Source organism: Dreissena polymorpha, chromosome 5 (assembly GCF_020536995.1).
Source record: "Dreissena polymorpha isolate Duluth1 chromosome 5, UMN_Dpol_1.0, whole genome shotgun sequence".
Lineage (NCBI taxonomy): Eukaryota > Metazoa > Mollusca > Bivalvia > Myida > Dreissenidae > Dreissena > Dreissena polymorpha.
The window spans coordinates 11988202-12007899 of record NC_068359.1 but is presented as its reverse complement, the minus strand read 5'-3'; the positions used below and the strand labels follow the sequence as shown (position 1 = coordinate 12007899).

Sequence of the window (19698 nt, the reverse complement as noted above, 5' to 3'; positions counted from 1 at the left end):
ATAAACGAGTGCATATAGGTCAGCCGGCAATACTCGAATCTTATTTAATTGCATAATTATAGTATAGCGAATTATTGTGGTCATGCTTAATAAACTGGTCTAAATGGATTAATATTTCTAATTAATTTTATCAAAATTGGTTCTTATCATGCAAATTTTGAAACCATATTAAAAATCGATGATTGACATACCACAATAATATCGCCGAATATCTTTATTTAGTATCTTTCTGATCAAAACAGACTTCAAGTGCACAAAGTTTACGAGACGGCGTTTATATAAAGATTTCTGCAACTGACCGCAAACTGACCTTGATACCTTGCGGATTGGAATGCAATGCATTACAGTCACTACGTTATTGTCAGTAAGACACAATGATCGCAACCCCTTTTGCGAACTCCGGTGATGAACTGTATATAAACTCTGACTTTCACAAAATGACCGCGTATTGACCCGAAACCTCGCGGGTTGAAATGCAATGCAAGTAAGTACTAAATATGACAACATAGCCTTTAGTTAAACGCTTTTGCGCTGGTAATTCTCTGAAAATAAAAGGTGAACGCACAAACTGTATTTATGTCGAAAATTGATTGTAAAACTGTTCTATCTATTGGGCCTTTTCATTAGAGATAAAATTGTTTCATGCAGTAAAACAGTGTTACACGCGGATATGTTTCCAATGTTCTGGTGTTATACTCAAATCAGCCAATGGAATAAATGAAGTGTATTCATTCGTACCTAGCCGCGGGAAATTTTATTTGAGTATTATTGGACACTTACAAAGGTCAAGTCAGGGTGAAAAGCTGGCTTATTCAGCTTACGCCGAAAAACAGTAAATCATTAAGTCCAACGACCAAAAATGTTTTGCAACGGATCCATAGTATGACGTCAATCACAACATCGTTAAATGCTTTTTACTGTGTTACCCAATCTTTACTATGGAGAAAAATGTCTGGCATAAATCAAATTTCTTACCCGTTTAAGGTAGCGCACCTCTAATGATTTCCCGCGATTTCTTCGAAGGTTGGAGAGCCTACTATTAGGTGCCGTAGCCTAGTGGTTAAGGCGATAGACTAGAAATCTTTTGGGATATTCCTGTGGAGGTTCGAATCCTGCCGACGACGTATACTTTTTTGCGACGCGTTTTATTTATTTTCTAACGTAATTTGATTTAATATGGCATATAAGCTATATGTATTGTGAAATATGTTGCAATTTTTATGCACATTCTTCAATTATTAAAATTAAAACAACGTTATGGCGAAATTGGGGGATTTACTGTTGAAAATACGAACCATGCATGTTGCATTTTTATTTCAAAAAGTAAACGGTAAATCTGTCTATTTCTTGGTATTTTTGCTGTATATAGTGTTTCTATAAAAACTAAGTTTAAAATATGACTTAAATGATACTATTTTGAATTTTATGACACTTTGTTTTTAACCGACCCAATTTTTACTTGGCTGAAATCACTTACATTTCATGGCGCTCTTCCATAGATAAAAAGTTGTAAAAAATAAATGTCTGTAAAAGAATACTTTTTTCATCTTGTTTAAACTTTAAACACCTTTACAGCATCTGTACACACCAAATGCATGCCAATATTTGGAAATTTGAATGAATTATGGAACTTTTATATACCCCAGGGGTGAAAATAAACTGGACAAAAGCCGAGCGTGGGGGTGGTTTTGAAAAAATCGGTATATTTTTTAAAAAAGCATGGAAAGCCTACCTACAAATTTGCATGTAGTTCAGTGAAATGATGCTGATTAAGAAAATAATTAATTAGATTATATTTGGATATGTGCCCATTAGAGGTGTGCTACCTTAACACTGTAAAATGTTTTTTTCTTGTGCGTCGAAAAACTTCACCAAAATATAAAAGCTAGCGATATATTGACCACAAAGGCAAAAGTCTGCATCCCGGAGCTGTAAAAGTTGTGCGACTGGTGCATATGATACAACTGTATTTTCATATAGAACGTTGTAACTGGTCTTTCTACCTTTACTCTGTCATTTGTTGCTTTAGGAGTGAAGCACGACCGGACGTGCAGTGGCTGCGGCGTTAACGGGATATTCGGCATGCTGTGGGTGTGCCGGAAGTCTCCGGAGGTAGCGCTGTGCACCGACTGCTACACCAGAGACAAGCACGACACCAAGCTTGACTTCATACGCTATGACACGCCGGACTATGACAAAGGGTAAAAACATGTTTTTCGGCTAAGTGCCTGTATGTGTATTTCGAGGTTAATAAGGTCTTTCCGCGCCTAGGCTGCATTATGTGTGGACCCGGAGTGTGTCCCAGCTCGCCTACGTCATTCACTTACTAGACTCACGAAGGAAGGGACTGACTTTCAATTATAACTACAATTACGGTTAACAGCTATTTAGTTGTAACTGAACAATTGTAAATTGTGAAATGATCTTGAGTTGGAAGTGGGGGTCCCCAAAAGAAAACCTCACCTGTCCGGTATGGTGATCACTTAACAAACTCAGATGCTTCCGGGAACGGGGGTTGAACCCGGGTCGTCAAGGTGAGAAGCATGTGTACCAACCACTGCGCTAAACGGACAGCCGCATTTCGGCTTGACATTTTTAGTAACAGGTAACGCGCATGATCGGAGACTTGCACAATTGCCAGGCTAAACATCATCTGACGTAAACAAAAACATCCAGGATTAATCCAGGATTAAAACTCAATTCACAATAAAACAAATGGATCGTTTTAGATTGTTACTCTCGTATGTTATTTTATTTGCGCACGTCTGAACTGCTCTCTTCGTATAATCTGAGTCTGAATTACATCATCACCAAATCATATTTCGCTTTTGTTGGATCGTGACAGGGGGTTTTTGTTTCTGATTCCCCTCAGCGGATCTCGGTCCGTCAGATAGCTGTTCAAATATATTCAGACTGTTTTCAGACAAATTATTAGTGGCCATCTCGCTGGAAGCTTTTGAACATAATTATTCAATGTATTATCTTGGCAAACAGCAAGACCCAGATGAGATGCAGCATGATGCGGCATCTCATCAGGGTCTGCGCTGTTTGCTTAAAGAAATTTCTGTAAGAAATATTCTAAATATAGAAATAAATGTAATAGACATCCCTAATTTTGGAAATAAATTGATCCAATTTAGAAGGATGGGAGAGTCCACTAGGCATAAATGGGTTAAATATTCTAACAAGAAGGCTAATTAATGCATGTCCTAAACGCTCAAAGCCTCTGAACTTAGTACATATACCATATTTATGAAATATTTCAAATAAACAAAAAAAGAATGATGTATACGTCTCTTTAAATTCCCGGCCATTCATTTCATAGCCAAACGGTCCCAAAGAGAGAGATCAGCAAGCGTCTGAAGGCGATGGGAGTATTCGAGACCGCGCAGGTTCAACGCGGGCCCGACTGGCGGTGGCTGGACCAAGACGGTACCTCACTGACATTCGCTTACATATTTGACTGGTTCCGGGCATGTCTCATATCAAATCAATGCTTCCATTTCAAACTATATGATGATATTTGATTCAAATTCAATGTCACTTAGTCGGTTTTTTAGCACCGCGTTGAATATTTAATTTACTTGTTAATAACTTTTAATTTACAAGTACATTTAACTCTTGATTTGTTTGTGTTTCTCTAGCGAACATCGTTTGCAAAAGAAACATGTCACGTTCTGTACATGTAATACGATTATATTCAATTATGATTCAAATTCTTTATAACAGCTATTTGATACGCAATACATGAACAATTAAATGCTTAAATGTGATTATCTATCATGGCGGGATTATACATTTGCTCTCAAGTTCTGCGTATTCTACATGAGTAAAAACCAATTTATTTTCGCTCGATTGCATCGAATTCCGGAGGCTCATTAAAACGCTCTCGAGTCCGTGTTTGGGGTAGAACCAGTACATGGTGTCATGGGGGTTTAAAGATCGTTCTCACAGTGGAGATCGAACCCGTGACCTTCCGGTCGCTAGATGGACTACATAATCACTAAGCCAAGGCGACTTTATTATTAATTAACTCTTTCAGTGCTGGAACCGAATTTTGAAAGCCTTTGCAAACAGTTAAGATCCAGATGAGACGCCACAGAACGTGGCGTCTCATCAGGATCCTAACTGTTTGCTATTCTGATAGTATTCTTTGAAAAAAAAATCGAAGAAAATGCTAAGTTTAGAAATTCTGCAGACGACATTTTAGCAGACAACAAATTTCCCAGCATGCAAATGGTTAACACCATACACCACCATTCTCCACAGGCGGCGAGGGCAAGCCCGGTCAGGTGATCGCGATCGTCAACTTCAGTCCGGACACGGACCGTGACGCCGCGGAGGTCACATGGTCTAACGGCTACACCAACGTGTATCGCCTTGGATACGACGGTCGCCAGGACGTAGTTGCGGTGAAGGCAGCGTCCGGTGGATACTATTACAAGGATCACATTCCCGTTCTTAGTAAGGCTGTACACATTTCACGTATGATATCCCATGATTTTTCGAAAACTTTTCACCAAGCCTGGAAAACAACAATAAAAGTTTCGTTAAAAATATATATAAATATACATGTATATAGATGCACATAAAAATTGAATGGAACGTTTACTTGCAAAACGGTTTTAAAATCGTCATCAGATTGTGAACCTTTTCAACAATAAATTGTATTTGACTTTGTCTGTGCTTTTTGTTAATAGGATATTTGTTTTTCTCAAACATGATATATATTTATATATATATAGATGTACTTCAAACTCGTATGTCTGTATTATAAAATCTTTCCAGTGAAGATAATATCACATTCGAAAAGTCTGATCAAAGGTCTATATAGGTTTCGTGCTCACATTTTGTGATATTAATAGTTTTACCCTCATTGTATTGAACTAGTAATACGACTTCCCTCTGATGTCCTTCTGAACGCTCCACACACCTTTCTGCATCTCGTAATCTTTTGTTCTCCAGAAATGGAACAAGCCAGCCAACCGAAGAAAGCCAGCAGTGAACCACATCCAGCTGCAGTAGCCCCCGTAGCCCCTGTCCCCCGCTCACAGGAGCCGGAACCCACTCTTCTAGGAGCCACCGGGTATACACCACCATCGTCATCAAAGGGGTCTACCGGTGGGTACCAGCCTAAGACGCCGACATCCCAGCCAAAGACGTCGACTTCCGCTGAAAACGCAATGACTGCTCCGTCGCCGTCTGCGAGATTCAACGTCGGAGAGAAAGTAAAGATAACCATGGATCTTGACCTGTTGAAGGAAATCGAGACCGGAAAGGGGGCTTGGAACCCGCGAATGGCGGAGGTAGGAGGTCACCGTGACCCGATTTAATCGGGTATATTTTGAGCCGCACTCTGGGAAAATGGGGCTTAATGCATGTGTGTAAAGTATCGTCCCGGTTGAGTCTGTGCAGTCTTCACGGGCTAATCAAGGACGACCCTTTCTGATTTAAGAGATTTTTTTTGTTTAAAGGAAGTCTCTTTCAAAAGAAAAAAGAACAGTCTGGACAGAAAGGTATCGCCCATGAATAGAATTTGCGGACTGCACAGGCTAATCTGGGACAACACTGAATTTGCATTCATAAAACCCCATCTTCCAAAAGCGAGGATCATTTTGGGCAAATGTCTAATTTTAAGGAATGTATGAGCCCTGCAGGAGATATTTCACTCATATTTTTTTGTTTACCAGCCATCTTTCTCGCAGCTGCCTTAGCGATGGTTGAGTGCCCTGCTTGAGTTGCAGCTGGTAACAGCCCGCTATTATGTGGGCTGTCCGACAAGCGAAGTGGTTGGAACACTTGCCTCTACATTCGCAAATCCATGTTCAATTTTCGCATCAACAAGGCAGTGAAAAAATTCAATGTACCATTTAGTACCATGCATTGATATCTTACTTTATAAGTCCTTGTTGTGTATTTGAATATTGGAATCAAGCCCTGTTGCCCCATCTAGATTGAGGAATAGTATTATGTGCACCCGATGACATGACGTAACATGAGCGACATACCTTGTAGTGTATTGGTCGGACAGGATCGGTCATCTTGGTGCGTAACTCCGACGTCACGGTGGATTTTGACATGGCGGGAAAATGGGCCTTCGATGAGTCCGTTTTTACAAAGGTAACATTTGCAAAGTTCTCGCGCAGTCCTATAACTGGCGTACTAATGATATGATATTGACGATCATCATTGTATCAGAGAAAATTAACGATAAAACTTGAGAGTTTGATAGAAAAGAACATTAATGTTAAAGTAATTTCATGTGATATATTCATGACCGTAAACATGCTTTCGCGTCAACCTTTTTGTCAAAACACTGTGTCTCAGAAATTTGCCGATGAACTTTGTTATTATTCCAGCCATTTGCTGCAAACTGTAAACTGTGGCACGTGGTCAGTCATTTGTCATGTGACGTAATATCGAGGCACACTTATGCTAGTTACTACACACCAAGCACTTTAAAACCCAGGCTCCTCTCTGGTATTGTACCGTACCCCATAAGCCATCTTATTACCCTTATATAGGCTATGGTAAATGACGATGCAATCGCGAAAAAATTATTAAATCCATTAAATCCATCAAATTCACAATAAGAAACTACGATAAACACCGGTGGTTACAAATAGTTGGGGCCATTTTATAATTTGGTCTACCTTTATCTTTGTCTACCAATCCAGAAAATGAAGAACCACTGAAATAAAAAAAACGAGCGTCGATATAAATATCCAGTATTTGGGAGTCTTGGGGCAAATATAGAATAAGTCTACCTATGTCTTAGTCTTTCAAAGGAGCTTAAGGAAGTACATCAGGTCCGAAACCGAGGAATCCAAACAGTTAGGTCTAATGGAGACTTTGATCTAGCTTGTCATTTGCCTGGCAAGGGGGATAATAGCAGAAGCACTTGCATCCGCACCGAGGGGTCCGAATAGTTGATGTCAATTTAGAAATTTGGTCTAACTTAGTCTGCCTTCTGAGATAAAGACATACCTTAGCCCTTTCCCCCATAAGAAGCAAAGTGGAAAGGGTTTTAGCAACCAGCATAAAACCATAACAGTCTGCGAGTAACTCGCAGTCTGTTCAGGTTTTATGCTGTTTGTTGCTCATCAGTGACTAAGGGTTGGAAATGAAGCTTGTAAAACTTGAATCTAGTAAGAAATGTCTTTAACCCATTTATGCCTAGCGTCCAGAAAAAAGGCATTGGCAAACAGCGTAGACCCAGTTGAGACGCCGCATGATGCGGCGTCTCATCTGGGTCTGCTCTGTTTGCTTAAATGAATTTCTGTAAGAAATATTCTAAATATAGAAATACATAAACTAGACATTCCTAATTTTGGAAATAAATTGATACAATTTAGAAGGATGGGAAAGTCTTCTAGGCATAAAATGGGTTAATTAAATTTAACTTTCAAAGGGGCTACAAATACGTCAAAATACCTATCTAAGTGGTGGAGGTTTATTGGATGTGTTTGTGTCCTTGCAGGTCCACACGTTCACTGCAGGAGAGAAGGCGAGGGTCACCAACAACCTGCAGAACCTCAAGATGTTGCAGAACGAGAGCTGTGGCTGGAACGAAATGATGGAGAAGGTAGAATATGACACCGCACAATTAAGCCATAAATGTTTTATTTTATATCAATTAAAGGGAGAGCTAAGCTGTTTCATGCCCTCAAATTATTTTTTATTAATGGGACGTGTTGACAGTTTGGTGTTGTAAATATCGTTAATGGGGCATCTTCACAGTTCACTTAACAACTATACAACTGTATAATTATATTGTACATCGGACATAATTCTGAGTATAAAGTAATGCACAGGGATTTTTTCCTTGTTAATATAATACCCGTAAAAGGCACTTTCCCAATCAAGGGGAAAAACACAAAATTCTCAATTGCCGACCAAAACATTCATAGAACGAAGGATAATGGAATCAATTTCGTTCTAAAAGCACAATATTTGCAAATGACAATAAATGCGCATTGAAACTGAAAATTTCAACAAAAAGGCTTGTAAAAGAATATTAAGTTGGGTTTGTGTTAATAAGTAACAATCGATCAAAAAGACCCATCATTCCCAATCTGAAGATTTCACGACGCGAATTTTCCCAATATCAGAGGTTTTAGCGTTTTTTTTCCAATTGGTGATGTTACGGTACCCAATTTTGCAATAAAAACAAAACGCTGTTATGTGTGTTCCTACAGTTAGTAGGGCAAGTGGGTACGGTGGAGGAACATAATATATCAGTGATAAGTATTGCGAGTGTTTTCTCAGGTCGGTGGTTGGGCAGGTGGGTACGGTGGGGGAACATTATGTGTTAGTACTAAGTATTGCGTGTCTTCCTCCAGCTGGTTGGGCAGGTGGGTACGGTTGAGGAATATCCAGCGGGTTGGCCAGGTGGGTACGGTGGAGGAATATAATGTCTTAGTATTAAGTGTTGCGTGTGTTCCTGGAGGTGGTAGGACAGGAGGGTACGGTAGAGGAATATAATGTCTTAGTATTAAGTGTTAAATGTTGCGTGTGTTTCCCCAGGTGGTGGGGAAGGTGGGTACGGTGGAAGAACCTAATGTCTTATTACTTAGTAGTGTGTGTGTTCCTCCAGGTGGTAGGGCAGGTGGGTACGGTTGAGGAGGTAGACGAGGACGGTGACGTCGTGGTGGCATTTGACGGCGACAACACCTGGACTCTCAACCCAGAGGCGCTCACCCCATGTAGTGACATCGACTCCGAGACATCTCTCAAACAAGGTTTCCTATTTAGTCCTTAGAATGTCAATAATTACCCATACGCATTTTTGTGAGCCGATAAGCCATACAGGTTCCCAGGTGATTGCCTTATTTGGCGTTGTGGCTTCAGTAATTTTTATTTACGCATTATCCGGATATATTTAACCCTTAAAGAGACAATGACGTCGTTATGCCGATCAAAGAAGTGTATATTTAATTTGAAATAATATCAATCGCAGATATACTCGAGAAATCTTCTTCTCTTTACATGCAAAGTAAGTAGTGTGTGTATTAATACTTTGTTATGTTTGTGTTTTATTCACCCCTTCAATGAAAACGGCATATATCAGTCGCTCTGTTCGTCTGTACATCTTTATGGGTATATGGATGTCCATGTGAACATTCTGGTATCGCCCATAGCTATGCCATATATTGATGGATTTTACAACAACTAGGCACAAATCTAAAACAATCTAAGACGACGCGTCGCATGTAACATCCGTCTCCAAACCTCATAGGTCAAGGTGACACTTACAGGTCATAGGTCAAACTTGATCATCAAGTTGCTTGGGAACGTTTTCTCAACCATAAGTTTGTGATATATTGATGTTTTTCAAATTAACTTGGCACAATTGTAAACCATGTCCGATGACGTGTACTAGTGACATGTGCAGGTCAAATTTTGCTCCAAAGCACTTACTCGGACAGTAACATTGCCATTCATTGTGCAATTTTAACCCATTTATGCCTAGCGTCTAGAAAAAAAGGCCTTGGCAAACAGCGTAGACCCAGATGAGACGCCACATGATGCGGCGTCTCGTCTGGGGCTGCGCTGTTTGCTAAAAGGAATTTCTGTAAGAAATATTCTAAATATAGACATAAATATACTAGACATCCCTAATTTTGGAAATTTATTGATCCAATTTAGAAGGATGGAAGAGTCCACACAGCATAAATGGGTTAAAATAAATTGCAATGAATGATCACCATGAGAAGGTGGGGTGTCGCGTTTTTCCTCTGCCCACACCCTCCCCCCACCACAAAGGTTAATGTCATAGTTAAGTGTCAAAAGTCAAATTTGGTCTCGAAACAACTTGTTTTTTTTTACAATAGTGGAGAAACGTGGCATGTTAGCAATTAAGTATTCCTATTGTGTCCGTCTTGAGCCCCGAAAGGTAGTGGGATTGATCCTTACTCGTTTGTTTTTTCTCAAGATCTATTCAAATACATCCAGTTCTGGGTCGTCCAGGGAAACGGACTCGAGTGTTCGCTGTAAGCACAATTTATTCAACGCAATAAGGCATAAATTAATAGTTTTAAACTAAACTAAATCGCATTTGTTTCTCAGAAACAGGTGGCGACATGAGTGACTTACCGGAAGACCAGAAGATGGTGGTGCTGATGAACAGTATTGCCGCCGGGGACACCGAGACCGTCAACTCTCTGATCACAAAAAACCCACACTACGTACGTTACCTTCAACTATATTGTAAATAACTTAACGCACGGTTTGATAGCTAGTATAAATGAAAGTTTTTTGTTTTCCAACTGACAAAAATGTTTGTATAAATGAGTAGCGTTCTGAGAAAACTGGTCATAATGCATGTGCGTAAAGTGTCGTCCTAGATGAGCCTGTGCAGTCCACACAGATTAATCTGGGACGACACTTTTCGCTTTTATGACATTTTTAATTTAAATAAAGTCTCTTCTTAGCAAAAATCAAATTTAGGCGGAAAGTGTTGTCCCTGATTAGCCTGTGCAGACTGTACAGGCTAATCTGGGACGACACTTTACGCACATGCGTGTCAATTACAATGTATATGCCCACCTTTGCTCAAATAGAAATGGGCGGTGCTCTGTGCAAATGGGATCTAGTGCATGTGCGTAGTGTCGTCCATATTAGCATGTGCAGTCCGCACAGGCTAATCAGGAACGACACTTTCAGCTTAGGGTATTTTTCGTTTACAGAAAGTCTCTTCATAGGAAAAATCCAGTTTAGGCGGAAAGTGTCGTCCCTGATTAGCCTGTGCGGACTAAAGCTTAAAAGAAAATGTGCGTCAAATGCGTTCATGTTGGACATATATACTTTCTTGAATTCGTCAAAAAATGTTACTGTACATACAAGTGCATTGTGGGGGCCTTAACCAAAGATGTGCACATGGTTTTGTTAAACTGCACAAGATTGGTGCCATGGCTAAATTACGTCATTCATTTTTTTCTCTGCACATGATTTACATCTGTGTTTCTCTTCACAGGATCAACATCTTTGTTTCTCCGCTCATGATGTACATCATTCTTTTCTCTGCACCTGATTTACATCTTTGTTTCTCTGCACATGATTTACATCTTTGTTTCTCTGCACATGATTTACATCATTCTTTTCTCTGCACCTGATTTACATCTTTGTTTCTCTGCACATGATTTACATCTGTGTTTCTCTGCACATGATTTACATCTTTGTTTCTCTGCACATGATTTACATCTTTGTTTCTCTGCACATGATTTACATCTTTGTTTCTCTGCACATGATTTACATCTTTGTTTCTTTGCACATGATTTACATCTTTGTTTCTCTGCACATGTTTTACATCTGTGTTTCTCTTTACATGATTTACGTCTTTGTTTCTCTGCACCTGATTTACTTCTTTGTTTCCCTGCACCTGATTTACTTCTTTGTTTCTCTTTACATGATTTACGTCTTTGTTTCTCTGCTCATGATTTATATCATTCATTCTTTTCTCTGCGCATGATTTACATCTTTGTTTCTCTGCACATGATTTACATCTTTGTTAATCTGCACATGATTTACATCATTCTATATTTTTCTTCACATGATTTACATATTTGTTTCTCTGCACCTGATTTACATCTTTGTTAATCTGCACATGATTTACATCTTTGTTAATCTGCACATGGTTTACATCTTTGTTTCACTGCACCTGATTTACATCTTTGTTACCCTGCACCTGATTGACATATTTGTTAATCTGCACACGACTTACATCTTTGCTTCTCTACACACGATTTACATCTTTGTTTCCCTGCACCTGATTTACATCTTTGTTTCTCTGCACATGATTTACATCTTTTTTTTTCTTTGCACATGATTTACATCTTTGTTTCTCTGCACATGATTTACATCTTTGTAAATCTGCCCACTATTTACATCATTCTATATTGTTCCGCACCTGATTTACATCTTTGTCTCACTGCACCTGATTTACATGTTTGTTAATCTGCATCTGATTTACATATTTGTTCATCTGCACATGATTTACATCTTTGATTCTCTACGCATGATTTTTATCTTTTTTTTCCTGCACATGATTTACACCATTCTTCATTTGTCTGCAAATAATTAACATCATTCACCATTTCTATGCACAATATTTACAACATTCTCTCTTCTCCGCACAGATATTGATGGAGGTGAAAGGTCAGTTCCCGATCTCGGTCGCCAGCGCACATGGCCACATCGACGTGATCAGGAGCCTATTCACGATGGGCAAGGACTCGCTGATAGAGTTCGAGGATGCAGAGAAGATGACCCCGCTGCTTCACGCGATCAAAGGGTAACATTGCTTTATCACTCTGTTGTTTGGTTATCGTAGAGGTCTGTACACAAGCTCCTTACCTGAGGAATCAGGTTCAATTCAAAGTACATACATGTTAGTTTTAAATAACATGCCAAGCAATAAAAAATCTCAATATCTCTGCTTCCCATGAAATTGTTAGTTTCACTGTAAAGTCTTGAGACTGTATTTGAATATGTGTTATCCAACTGATCCTATGGAAATAATATTAATCAGGTAAACATAATTAAAGGTGTTCCTTGGGTAATTTAAGCAATTTTTATTTGAATTTTGTTCAAAGCTTTGAAGCTTATTTTTTATATTACACCATTTTTAGGGCAAACATTTGATTGGTCCCGAAAAAGGTCATCTGAACGTGACCTCTAACGCCCAAACGATTCTTAAGTAGCGTCAGACTGGGGTTGGTTTTAATGAGAGTGTATGATACCGTGAAAGGTATACTAGTATACAAAAAGGCGATTTTAAAAGAGTACACAAATACTGTTTTAGATGTGTATATACCCCACCCAATTTCAGCAATAAAGTGGATGCTGTGAAGTTCTTGGTAGCAGAGGGTGCTAATAAGTCCGCGCGTAACCTGAACAACCAGAGCGGCATCCATCTTGCAATAACGACTCAGAACAAGCTGTTGTTGACCACCCTGATAGGGCTCGGGTTTGACATCAACTTAAAGGTATATGCTTGACAGTTATTTTGATTGCTCTCTAGACCAACCTTGATCGTTAATAAAATTCCTTTTCATCGTTCAAACGCTCTTATTTGTCAGAACACATTTATGAATAAGGTCTATTTAATGCAAGCTACAAAATCGTGATTCGGCTCTGTGGTACGGTTATTCGTGAGACACGACTCTTAGTTGATAACCAAAGAAGTTACTAACCATGATCGTAGTGTAAAAATAAGTCAACTAGACATGGTGATCAAAAACAGCTGCATTAGATAGATAGTAAGAAGTTAAAATACTAATAATGCTTGATAGGTCATTGTCGGCTCGGGTATTACTAAAATGTATCCTGAGGACTCTTAAGTATACTTAAATGTACCCCGGGAACGGAGAATATACTGAAACGTACCCGGAAATTCTATAGCTAAATTGGTCGTTGTCTGCTTTTTAAAAATTAATTATGTTCATATTTATGTAAATATTCTGTAAAATGACCTCTATATTATCGAAACACCGACTCAAAAAGCATGTAGAGGCAGGTTTTGTTCAAGGAGTTTTTTTTCGCATTCCGTAGCGCGTTTACGACATCGAATTTTGGGCGGGAATAAAATCGGGTACAGTCTTAATTGGTGGGTACGTGTAAGTATATTTTCCGTACACGGGGTAAATTTAAGAATACTTAAGGGTACTCGGGGTACATTTAAGTAGTACCCGAGTCGACAATGACCAACCAAGCACTAATAAAACTGTTTAACCTTCAGTTAATCGTTGTTGGCAACTACTACTATGCGGTGTTCAGCATAAAACATAACATGTATATATAGGATAACGGAACACGTTAGTTTATGAATTTCAGGACATGCTAGGGCAGACTCCTTTGTTCGACGCCATATTGAATGGTACAGCAGAAGTTCTGACCGAATTATTAAAGCAGTCTCATCTGAACGTGGACGTTGTCGACAACCTCAGTTTTACGCCTTTCTTGACGGCATGCAAAGTGGGAAATCTACCGTATGTGTATACGTTTTGTATCAATATATTTATCACTTGCTTCATTCGTTTTCCGTGTGGAAATAGGGGCAACCTTTACGGTGAATGACTAGATGGATCTCAAGGTTTTCCTCTGTTCGTCTCATCCTGTCTGTCCAAACGTACACAAAAGTGGATCGTGTAATGCATGCCTCATAATAACTTAAGGTACTACAATCCAGCATTGTACTTTCAATAAAAGTAGGGATGTCAAACCTAAGCAAATCCGTAACCGGTTAACCTCTATCGATATTCGAGAGGTTAACCGGTTAATCGACTGTCTTTTGACCACATAAAAAAAAAACATTTAAAAAAACGCATACGTTTACAAAGACCTATACAATATGTATTTTATAGGTCTTTGACGTTTATAAACAATTACATGTATATGCAAATATACTCTGTCTTGTTGATTGTCTTGCAACCTAATTACTTGTGCGTTGTGAGGAAACCAGGCATGTTCGTACAATGTCGTCCAAGATTAGCCTGTGCAGTCCGTAAAGGCTAATCAGGGACGAAATTTCAACACACACTGGATTTTCGTTAAGCAGATACTTTTCTTTGATTTTCGTTTATAAATTGTGTCTTTGTTTTTATACCGGAGATCTGTAGCACCGATGTTCAAATCTAGCTAGTAAAGGCTTTTAATGACACACTTCTAATAATGTGAACATCTTTGAACACGCCCCTTTTTAAATTACACAATATTATGATATTCATCACACATGTATGGTGCAATTGTGGTTATAATAATACTGAAATGCATTGACATGCCACTGACGCTAGTACTGCTGCTGATGTTGGTACTGCTGATAACCATGACAATGCTGAAATTGATGATCATTAGGAAAAGGAAAAGGAGAACTATCACGATGATATATAAATGCAACTTATATTTATTTTTAATACTTGACGTTCGAAGTTGCGATAACACGAAAGTGCAGTGCTATACTCGAGTACACAAACGTACTGAGTATTATTTGATTCGCGTCATGCGAAAATGGGTCTTATTCGACATATGCAGCTCCAGACCAATTAACGCATTCGTTTGGTCTTGCCAGGTGCTACACTGAATGCCAATGAGACCACGAAACCGTGCGTGACTGCGCATGCTGCTCTGGAACAACGCTGGCCGTATATGGCTTAGGGCCCATTTTCATATGACGCCGTTCAATTAGGATTGTTAGGGTCACGATTACTTTGAATGCACGTAATGCCTTACATGAAAAGAGAATGAGTCACGTTTTGACAAGTCACATAAAATATACGCATTATTCATTATAAATTCACTGGCCCGAACATTTTAGTTTTCCCAACAGGGTTTCTTGTTTTCGAAACGCGTAAACATTCTTAAAAGCGTGGTATTTAAAATTCAGCGTTAGTCCGTTTGCTAATGGCATACTACATGAAACGTGTTTTTGATCAAGGAATATTACATAAAGCGTGTTTTACGTCAAAAAAATAATAAATAAAGCGTGTTTATCTTAATGGGGATCATATTTGATGCTTGTTAGAAAAAAACTTTCTTTTATTACTTTCGCTCTCTCAAAATCTTTGTTGATATAAATAATAAATGAAGCGTTTTTACTAATTGCTCGTGTGTCTGCTCATTAATACGCTGCACCTCGATGGTTAACAACTCTAATCGATTTTGATCCACTGGGTGGCATCACGGGTGGTAATTGCCGATAATTTGCGATCAGATAAGCGGATTAGCCAATACAGTGAAATGAAGCAAAACAAAACTAACGATTTGAGAATGTATTGCGTTCAACAACAAAAATGCGTTTTCTGAAAGAGTAACCGAATATTAATTTTGTAATCGGTTAACCTCCTTAAGAAACGGATAACCGATTAACCAATTAACCGTTGCCATCCCTAAATTATAAAAGTAATTGAATAACCCTACATAGTGGACATCACTCAAACATTAAACACCAGAATGTTGAGTTTTATCAAGTTTCTTGTTAATCAGCGTAGGTGGAAGAGTGCAATATACAGACGATGGTGGGCTCTTTGGGCAATCCCCGGTTCTTCGAGCATGATTTGTGAAGCAGATGTACTTCATTACTTTTCGGTTTACTTTTATGAAAGACTAGTAACGTGTTGGGATAACGGCAGGGTGAGTGCCAAACCTCTATGAACATGCATCTTTCTGAAAGCTCACGAAACATAACACCTCGTATACACTGTTTTGTATGAAAAGCGAGTCAGTATATATAAGCTATGGTGTGGCGGAGCAAAACTTCTCAGATATGCGTTAACGCATCTGACGTATGGGTCGCATCTGGCCAACTATGTTGAATTGATAGTTCGAAACTCAGCCCGGCCATATAACTTGTGTCATACAAATGTCGGGGTCGGTCATAAAATTACGTTAACGTTGACCCCTTCCTCTTGTTAAAGGCAGATACTTAAATAAGTGTATGTTAGCCAAACGCTTTGATCAGCCAAACTTGCTCAGAAAAAAAGTTACAAAGCCGAAAGACTGCAAAAACTGCAAATGTATATCAAACAAAACATCATACATTGTCAATGTGTTTCCAGTGCGATGCGCTCCATTTTGGACCGGAAGCGAGAATCGCTTCAGCAGACGCATCCGGACGGCGGCTATTCGGCGCTGCATTTCGCCGCTATGGGTGGGCACATGGAGGCAGCTCGACTTCTCGTGGAGGAGGTATTGTGAACGTCATAATGCTGCGAGTTACCGTTAACCCATTTATGCCTAGTGTAGCATGAACCAACAAGGGGGGCAACTCGTAATGTCACAAATTGGCAGTGAACAAAAAGTGGTACTTTATAATCTCGCTTAACATGGGTCTAAATTACGTTTAAAAGCTTTTTTTCTGATTGGATGAAACAGTCCAAAATCATCCAATAAATAAAGTTGACATATTTATCTTGCGGAGCATTCCATGCCATGCCGCATACAAGCTATTTAGAAATCAAAAGGTGTGCAGTATTAATTTTAAATCATTCATGTATTAGTATTTAGCAAGAAAGTGGTAGAATATTTGTGTAAAACATAAGAATTTTTATTTAAACTTGTGTCTGCTACTATTTAACGAGTGGTTACGGAAATTACCGATTGTACAGATATATCGACAGACATATGCAACACTACAGAATAACTTGCATATTTCAAGTTTATCAGCTTGGAAATCACCAATTTATCAAATGAAAATAAAATAATTAATTTATAAACCAGTAATGATCAGTCACACAAAAATCTTTGGGCACAACCATCGTATTTTGCGGAAACCGCCAATAGTAACACTTCGTCCATCTCCGGATTCTCCGTAAAGAGTAGCTACCTTATGCAATAAATAGCCGGTTGGGTCCAGAGTGGGAAACTGCGACATATTGTTTTTCGGAAACCGACGATCGGTTATTTCCGTAACCATAAAATTATGGAAAATGTCAGCATTGACAAGTTTTCGTTTCTTATGTTTTTCTCAAATATTCTACCACAAAATTAGTGTATACCATTACACAAATGAATAACAATTAATAATTCCTAGATTTTAGTGAGGGACACTGTCTATAAATGCTTATAAATACGCATTAAGGCTCAATTTAAGTTCATAAAATATTGAAAAATAAATAACTCAATTTTTCGTTCCATCCGACAGTTTCATCAATTCCCATAGCTCAGTAACTCAATTATATTGGAAATTATTACCAATATCTGATAAAACTTGCATTATTTTTATCTTGAAACTTCTATTACATAAATGTTTTTGTAATAAAAGTCGTCAATTGTATATAGATTTCTCTATAGTTTGAAAAACATTTAGGTTAATATTACGCATGTAAGATAAAAAGCAAATAATTAATCAATTAATTAATAATTAATAATAAATTATTCCCTTTTAATCAGTATGTTGGTTTATCAGTCAATAACAATATCACTTCATTGAATTATTTAAAAAAAATTAACAATGTTTTCCGATCAAATGATTCATGACACATATATAACATATTTATTGGAAGATATGAACAAATCAAGGTTGCTAGGTTGCCAATCTAGAATGGTCATGATAGTATGGCAGTACTTGATATCTAAATTTATTAGCCTTTGGGTGTTGGAAAGACATGAAATATATAATGAAATTTCTCAAAGTGTAGAATTATTTTTCATTTAGTAAAAGAAAGGCAACATAACCCTTAAGTGGCTGAGAAGAACTTGTGGCAAATAAAAAGAAAAGAGGCTATATGCTTGTTGAAAAAAATGTAAACATCAGCATATATGAACAAATCTGATAAAAAGTGTTATTTTTAGTGAATATGAGAAATACATTTTCAAGAATAAACAATAAAATTATAAATGTTTTGGTAAAGTGCATCAAAGTATTATCATAGTACAAGTTTTGGTCTAAAAATCCAATAACATTTTTAAAAGTTCACAACCCTTGTTGCAAAAAAACAAACTTGAAATATAGAATTGTCATTGTAACCTATTAAAATCAAATAAAAAATGCTTTGTTAGACCCTAGATATTATCTCTGCACTCATTTATCATCAATTGCATTTGTTTAAAAAGATTATTGTTTCATGCTACTCATGGTACCAGTTTTGTATTAGAAAATTTATTACATTATTTGTAAATGCGTAACCACATATTGCCAAACAATTCATAAAAAATATAATTTTCAAAGAAATCCTTTAAAACAAAAAGAAAATGCCTTCTTAAACCTTAAATATTATTCCTGCAAGCATTTTACATCAATTATTTATGTTTGAAAAATTCATTGGTTCATGCTACCTAGTGGCCTCTCCAGACCTTCTAAATTGGATCAATTTATTTCCAAAGTTAGGAATGTCTAGTATATTTATTTCTATATTAAGAATATAACTAACAGAAATTCCTTTAAGCAAACAGCGCAGACTCTGATGAGACGCTGCGTGATGCGGCGTCTCATCTGGGTCTACGCTGTTTGCCAAGGCCTTTTTTCTAGACGCTAGGCATAAATGGGTTAATATTGGCTAATAAAAGTTCTTATGCATTTGAATTAATATAGTCTGTTATCCTATATCATAATATAGATGCGCGACTGGAAGACAACCAATTGTTTAACAGCCGATTAATTAATGCGATTAATGCGAAGATTAGTTCGATTCGAAAGCCCTGTAAATAGATTTTTCTTTATTCGATTTATACGCGAATTTATTTTGGGATTCATTAATCTTAAGTAAAAAAATGATGGGACAGACCATTCAATTATAATGTAAATTTATAACTACATTTGGTGGTCATAAAACGACTCAGTCTTCTACAAGTTATATGAACGAGATTGCAATTGTGTATATTTTCTTCGTATTCTCTCCGAAGTGTAAGGCAGACGTGAATGCACGTGCTTCTGATGGGAAGACTCCTGTGCACGTGGCCAGTATGTCGGTAAAGGGTGACATGGTGGAGTACCTCGCGCACAATGGTAAGTATGTTTGTCGATATCACAGCAACCACTCCCTACTCCTTAACTCTTTCAGTGCTGAAACCGAATGTTGAAGTCCTTTGCAAACATTTTGGATCCAGATGAGACGCCACAGAACGTGCCGTCTCAGCAGGATCCAAACTGTTTGCTATTCTGATATTATTCTTTGGAAAAAAAATCGAAGAAAATGCTAATTTTAGAAATTCAGCAGACGACATTTTAGCAGAGGACAAATTTCCCAGCATGCAAAGGGTTAA

The 19698-nt window shown here is 38.0% G+C and overlaps 2 protein-coding genes across 6 annotated transcripts in view; one reads left to right on the top strand and one right to left on the bottom strand.

Moving 5' to 3' along the window:
* LOC127882223 (lim and transglutaminase domain protein ltd-1-like) overlaps positions 1–1022 on the bottom strand; it is a 20949-nt gene extending 19927 nt beyond the window's left edge. The window contains exon 1 of the mRNA XM_052430742.1: positions 976–1022. The gene's annotated coding sequence lies outside the window, so the exon portion shown is untranslated. The remainder of the gene's footprint in view (positions 1–975) is intronic.
* Positions 1–19516, top strand: part of LOC127882221 (E3 ubiquitin-protein ligase MIB2-like) — a 25002-nt gene extending 5486 nt beyond the window's left edge. For all 5 annotated transcript variants that reach the window (XM_052430738.1, XM_052430741.1, XM_052430739.1 and 2 more), the window contains exons 4-16: positions 2030–2201; positions 3326–3432; positions 4270–4464; positions 4966–5306; positions 6016–6120; positions 7481–7585; positions 8597–8741; positions 10069–10187; positions 12138–12292; positions 12830–12986; positions 13834–13988; positions 16554–16683; positions 19339–19516. In XM_052430738.1, coding sequence (XP_052286698.1) covers positions 2030–2201; positions 3326–3432; positions 4270–4464; positions 4966–5306; positions 6016–6120; positions 7481–7585; positions 8597–8741; positions 10069–10187; positions 12138–12292; positions 12830–12986; positions 13834–13988; positions 16554–16683; positions 19339–19515 — 2063 coding nt within the window. In that variant the 3' untranslated portion in view covers position 19516. The remainder of the gene's footprint in view (positions 1–2029; positions 2202–3325; positions 3433–4269; positions 4465–4965; positions 5307–6015; positions 6121–7480; positions 7586–8596; positions 8742–10068; positions 10188–12137; positions 12293–12829; positions 12987–13833; positions 13989–16553; positions 16684–19338) is intronic.
* Positions 19517–19698: the final 182 nt, after the last annotated feature.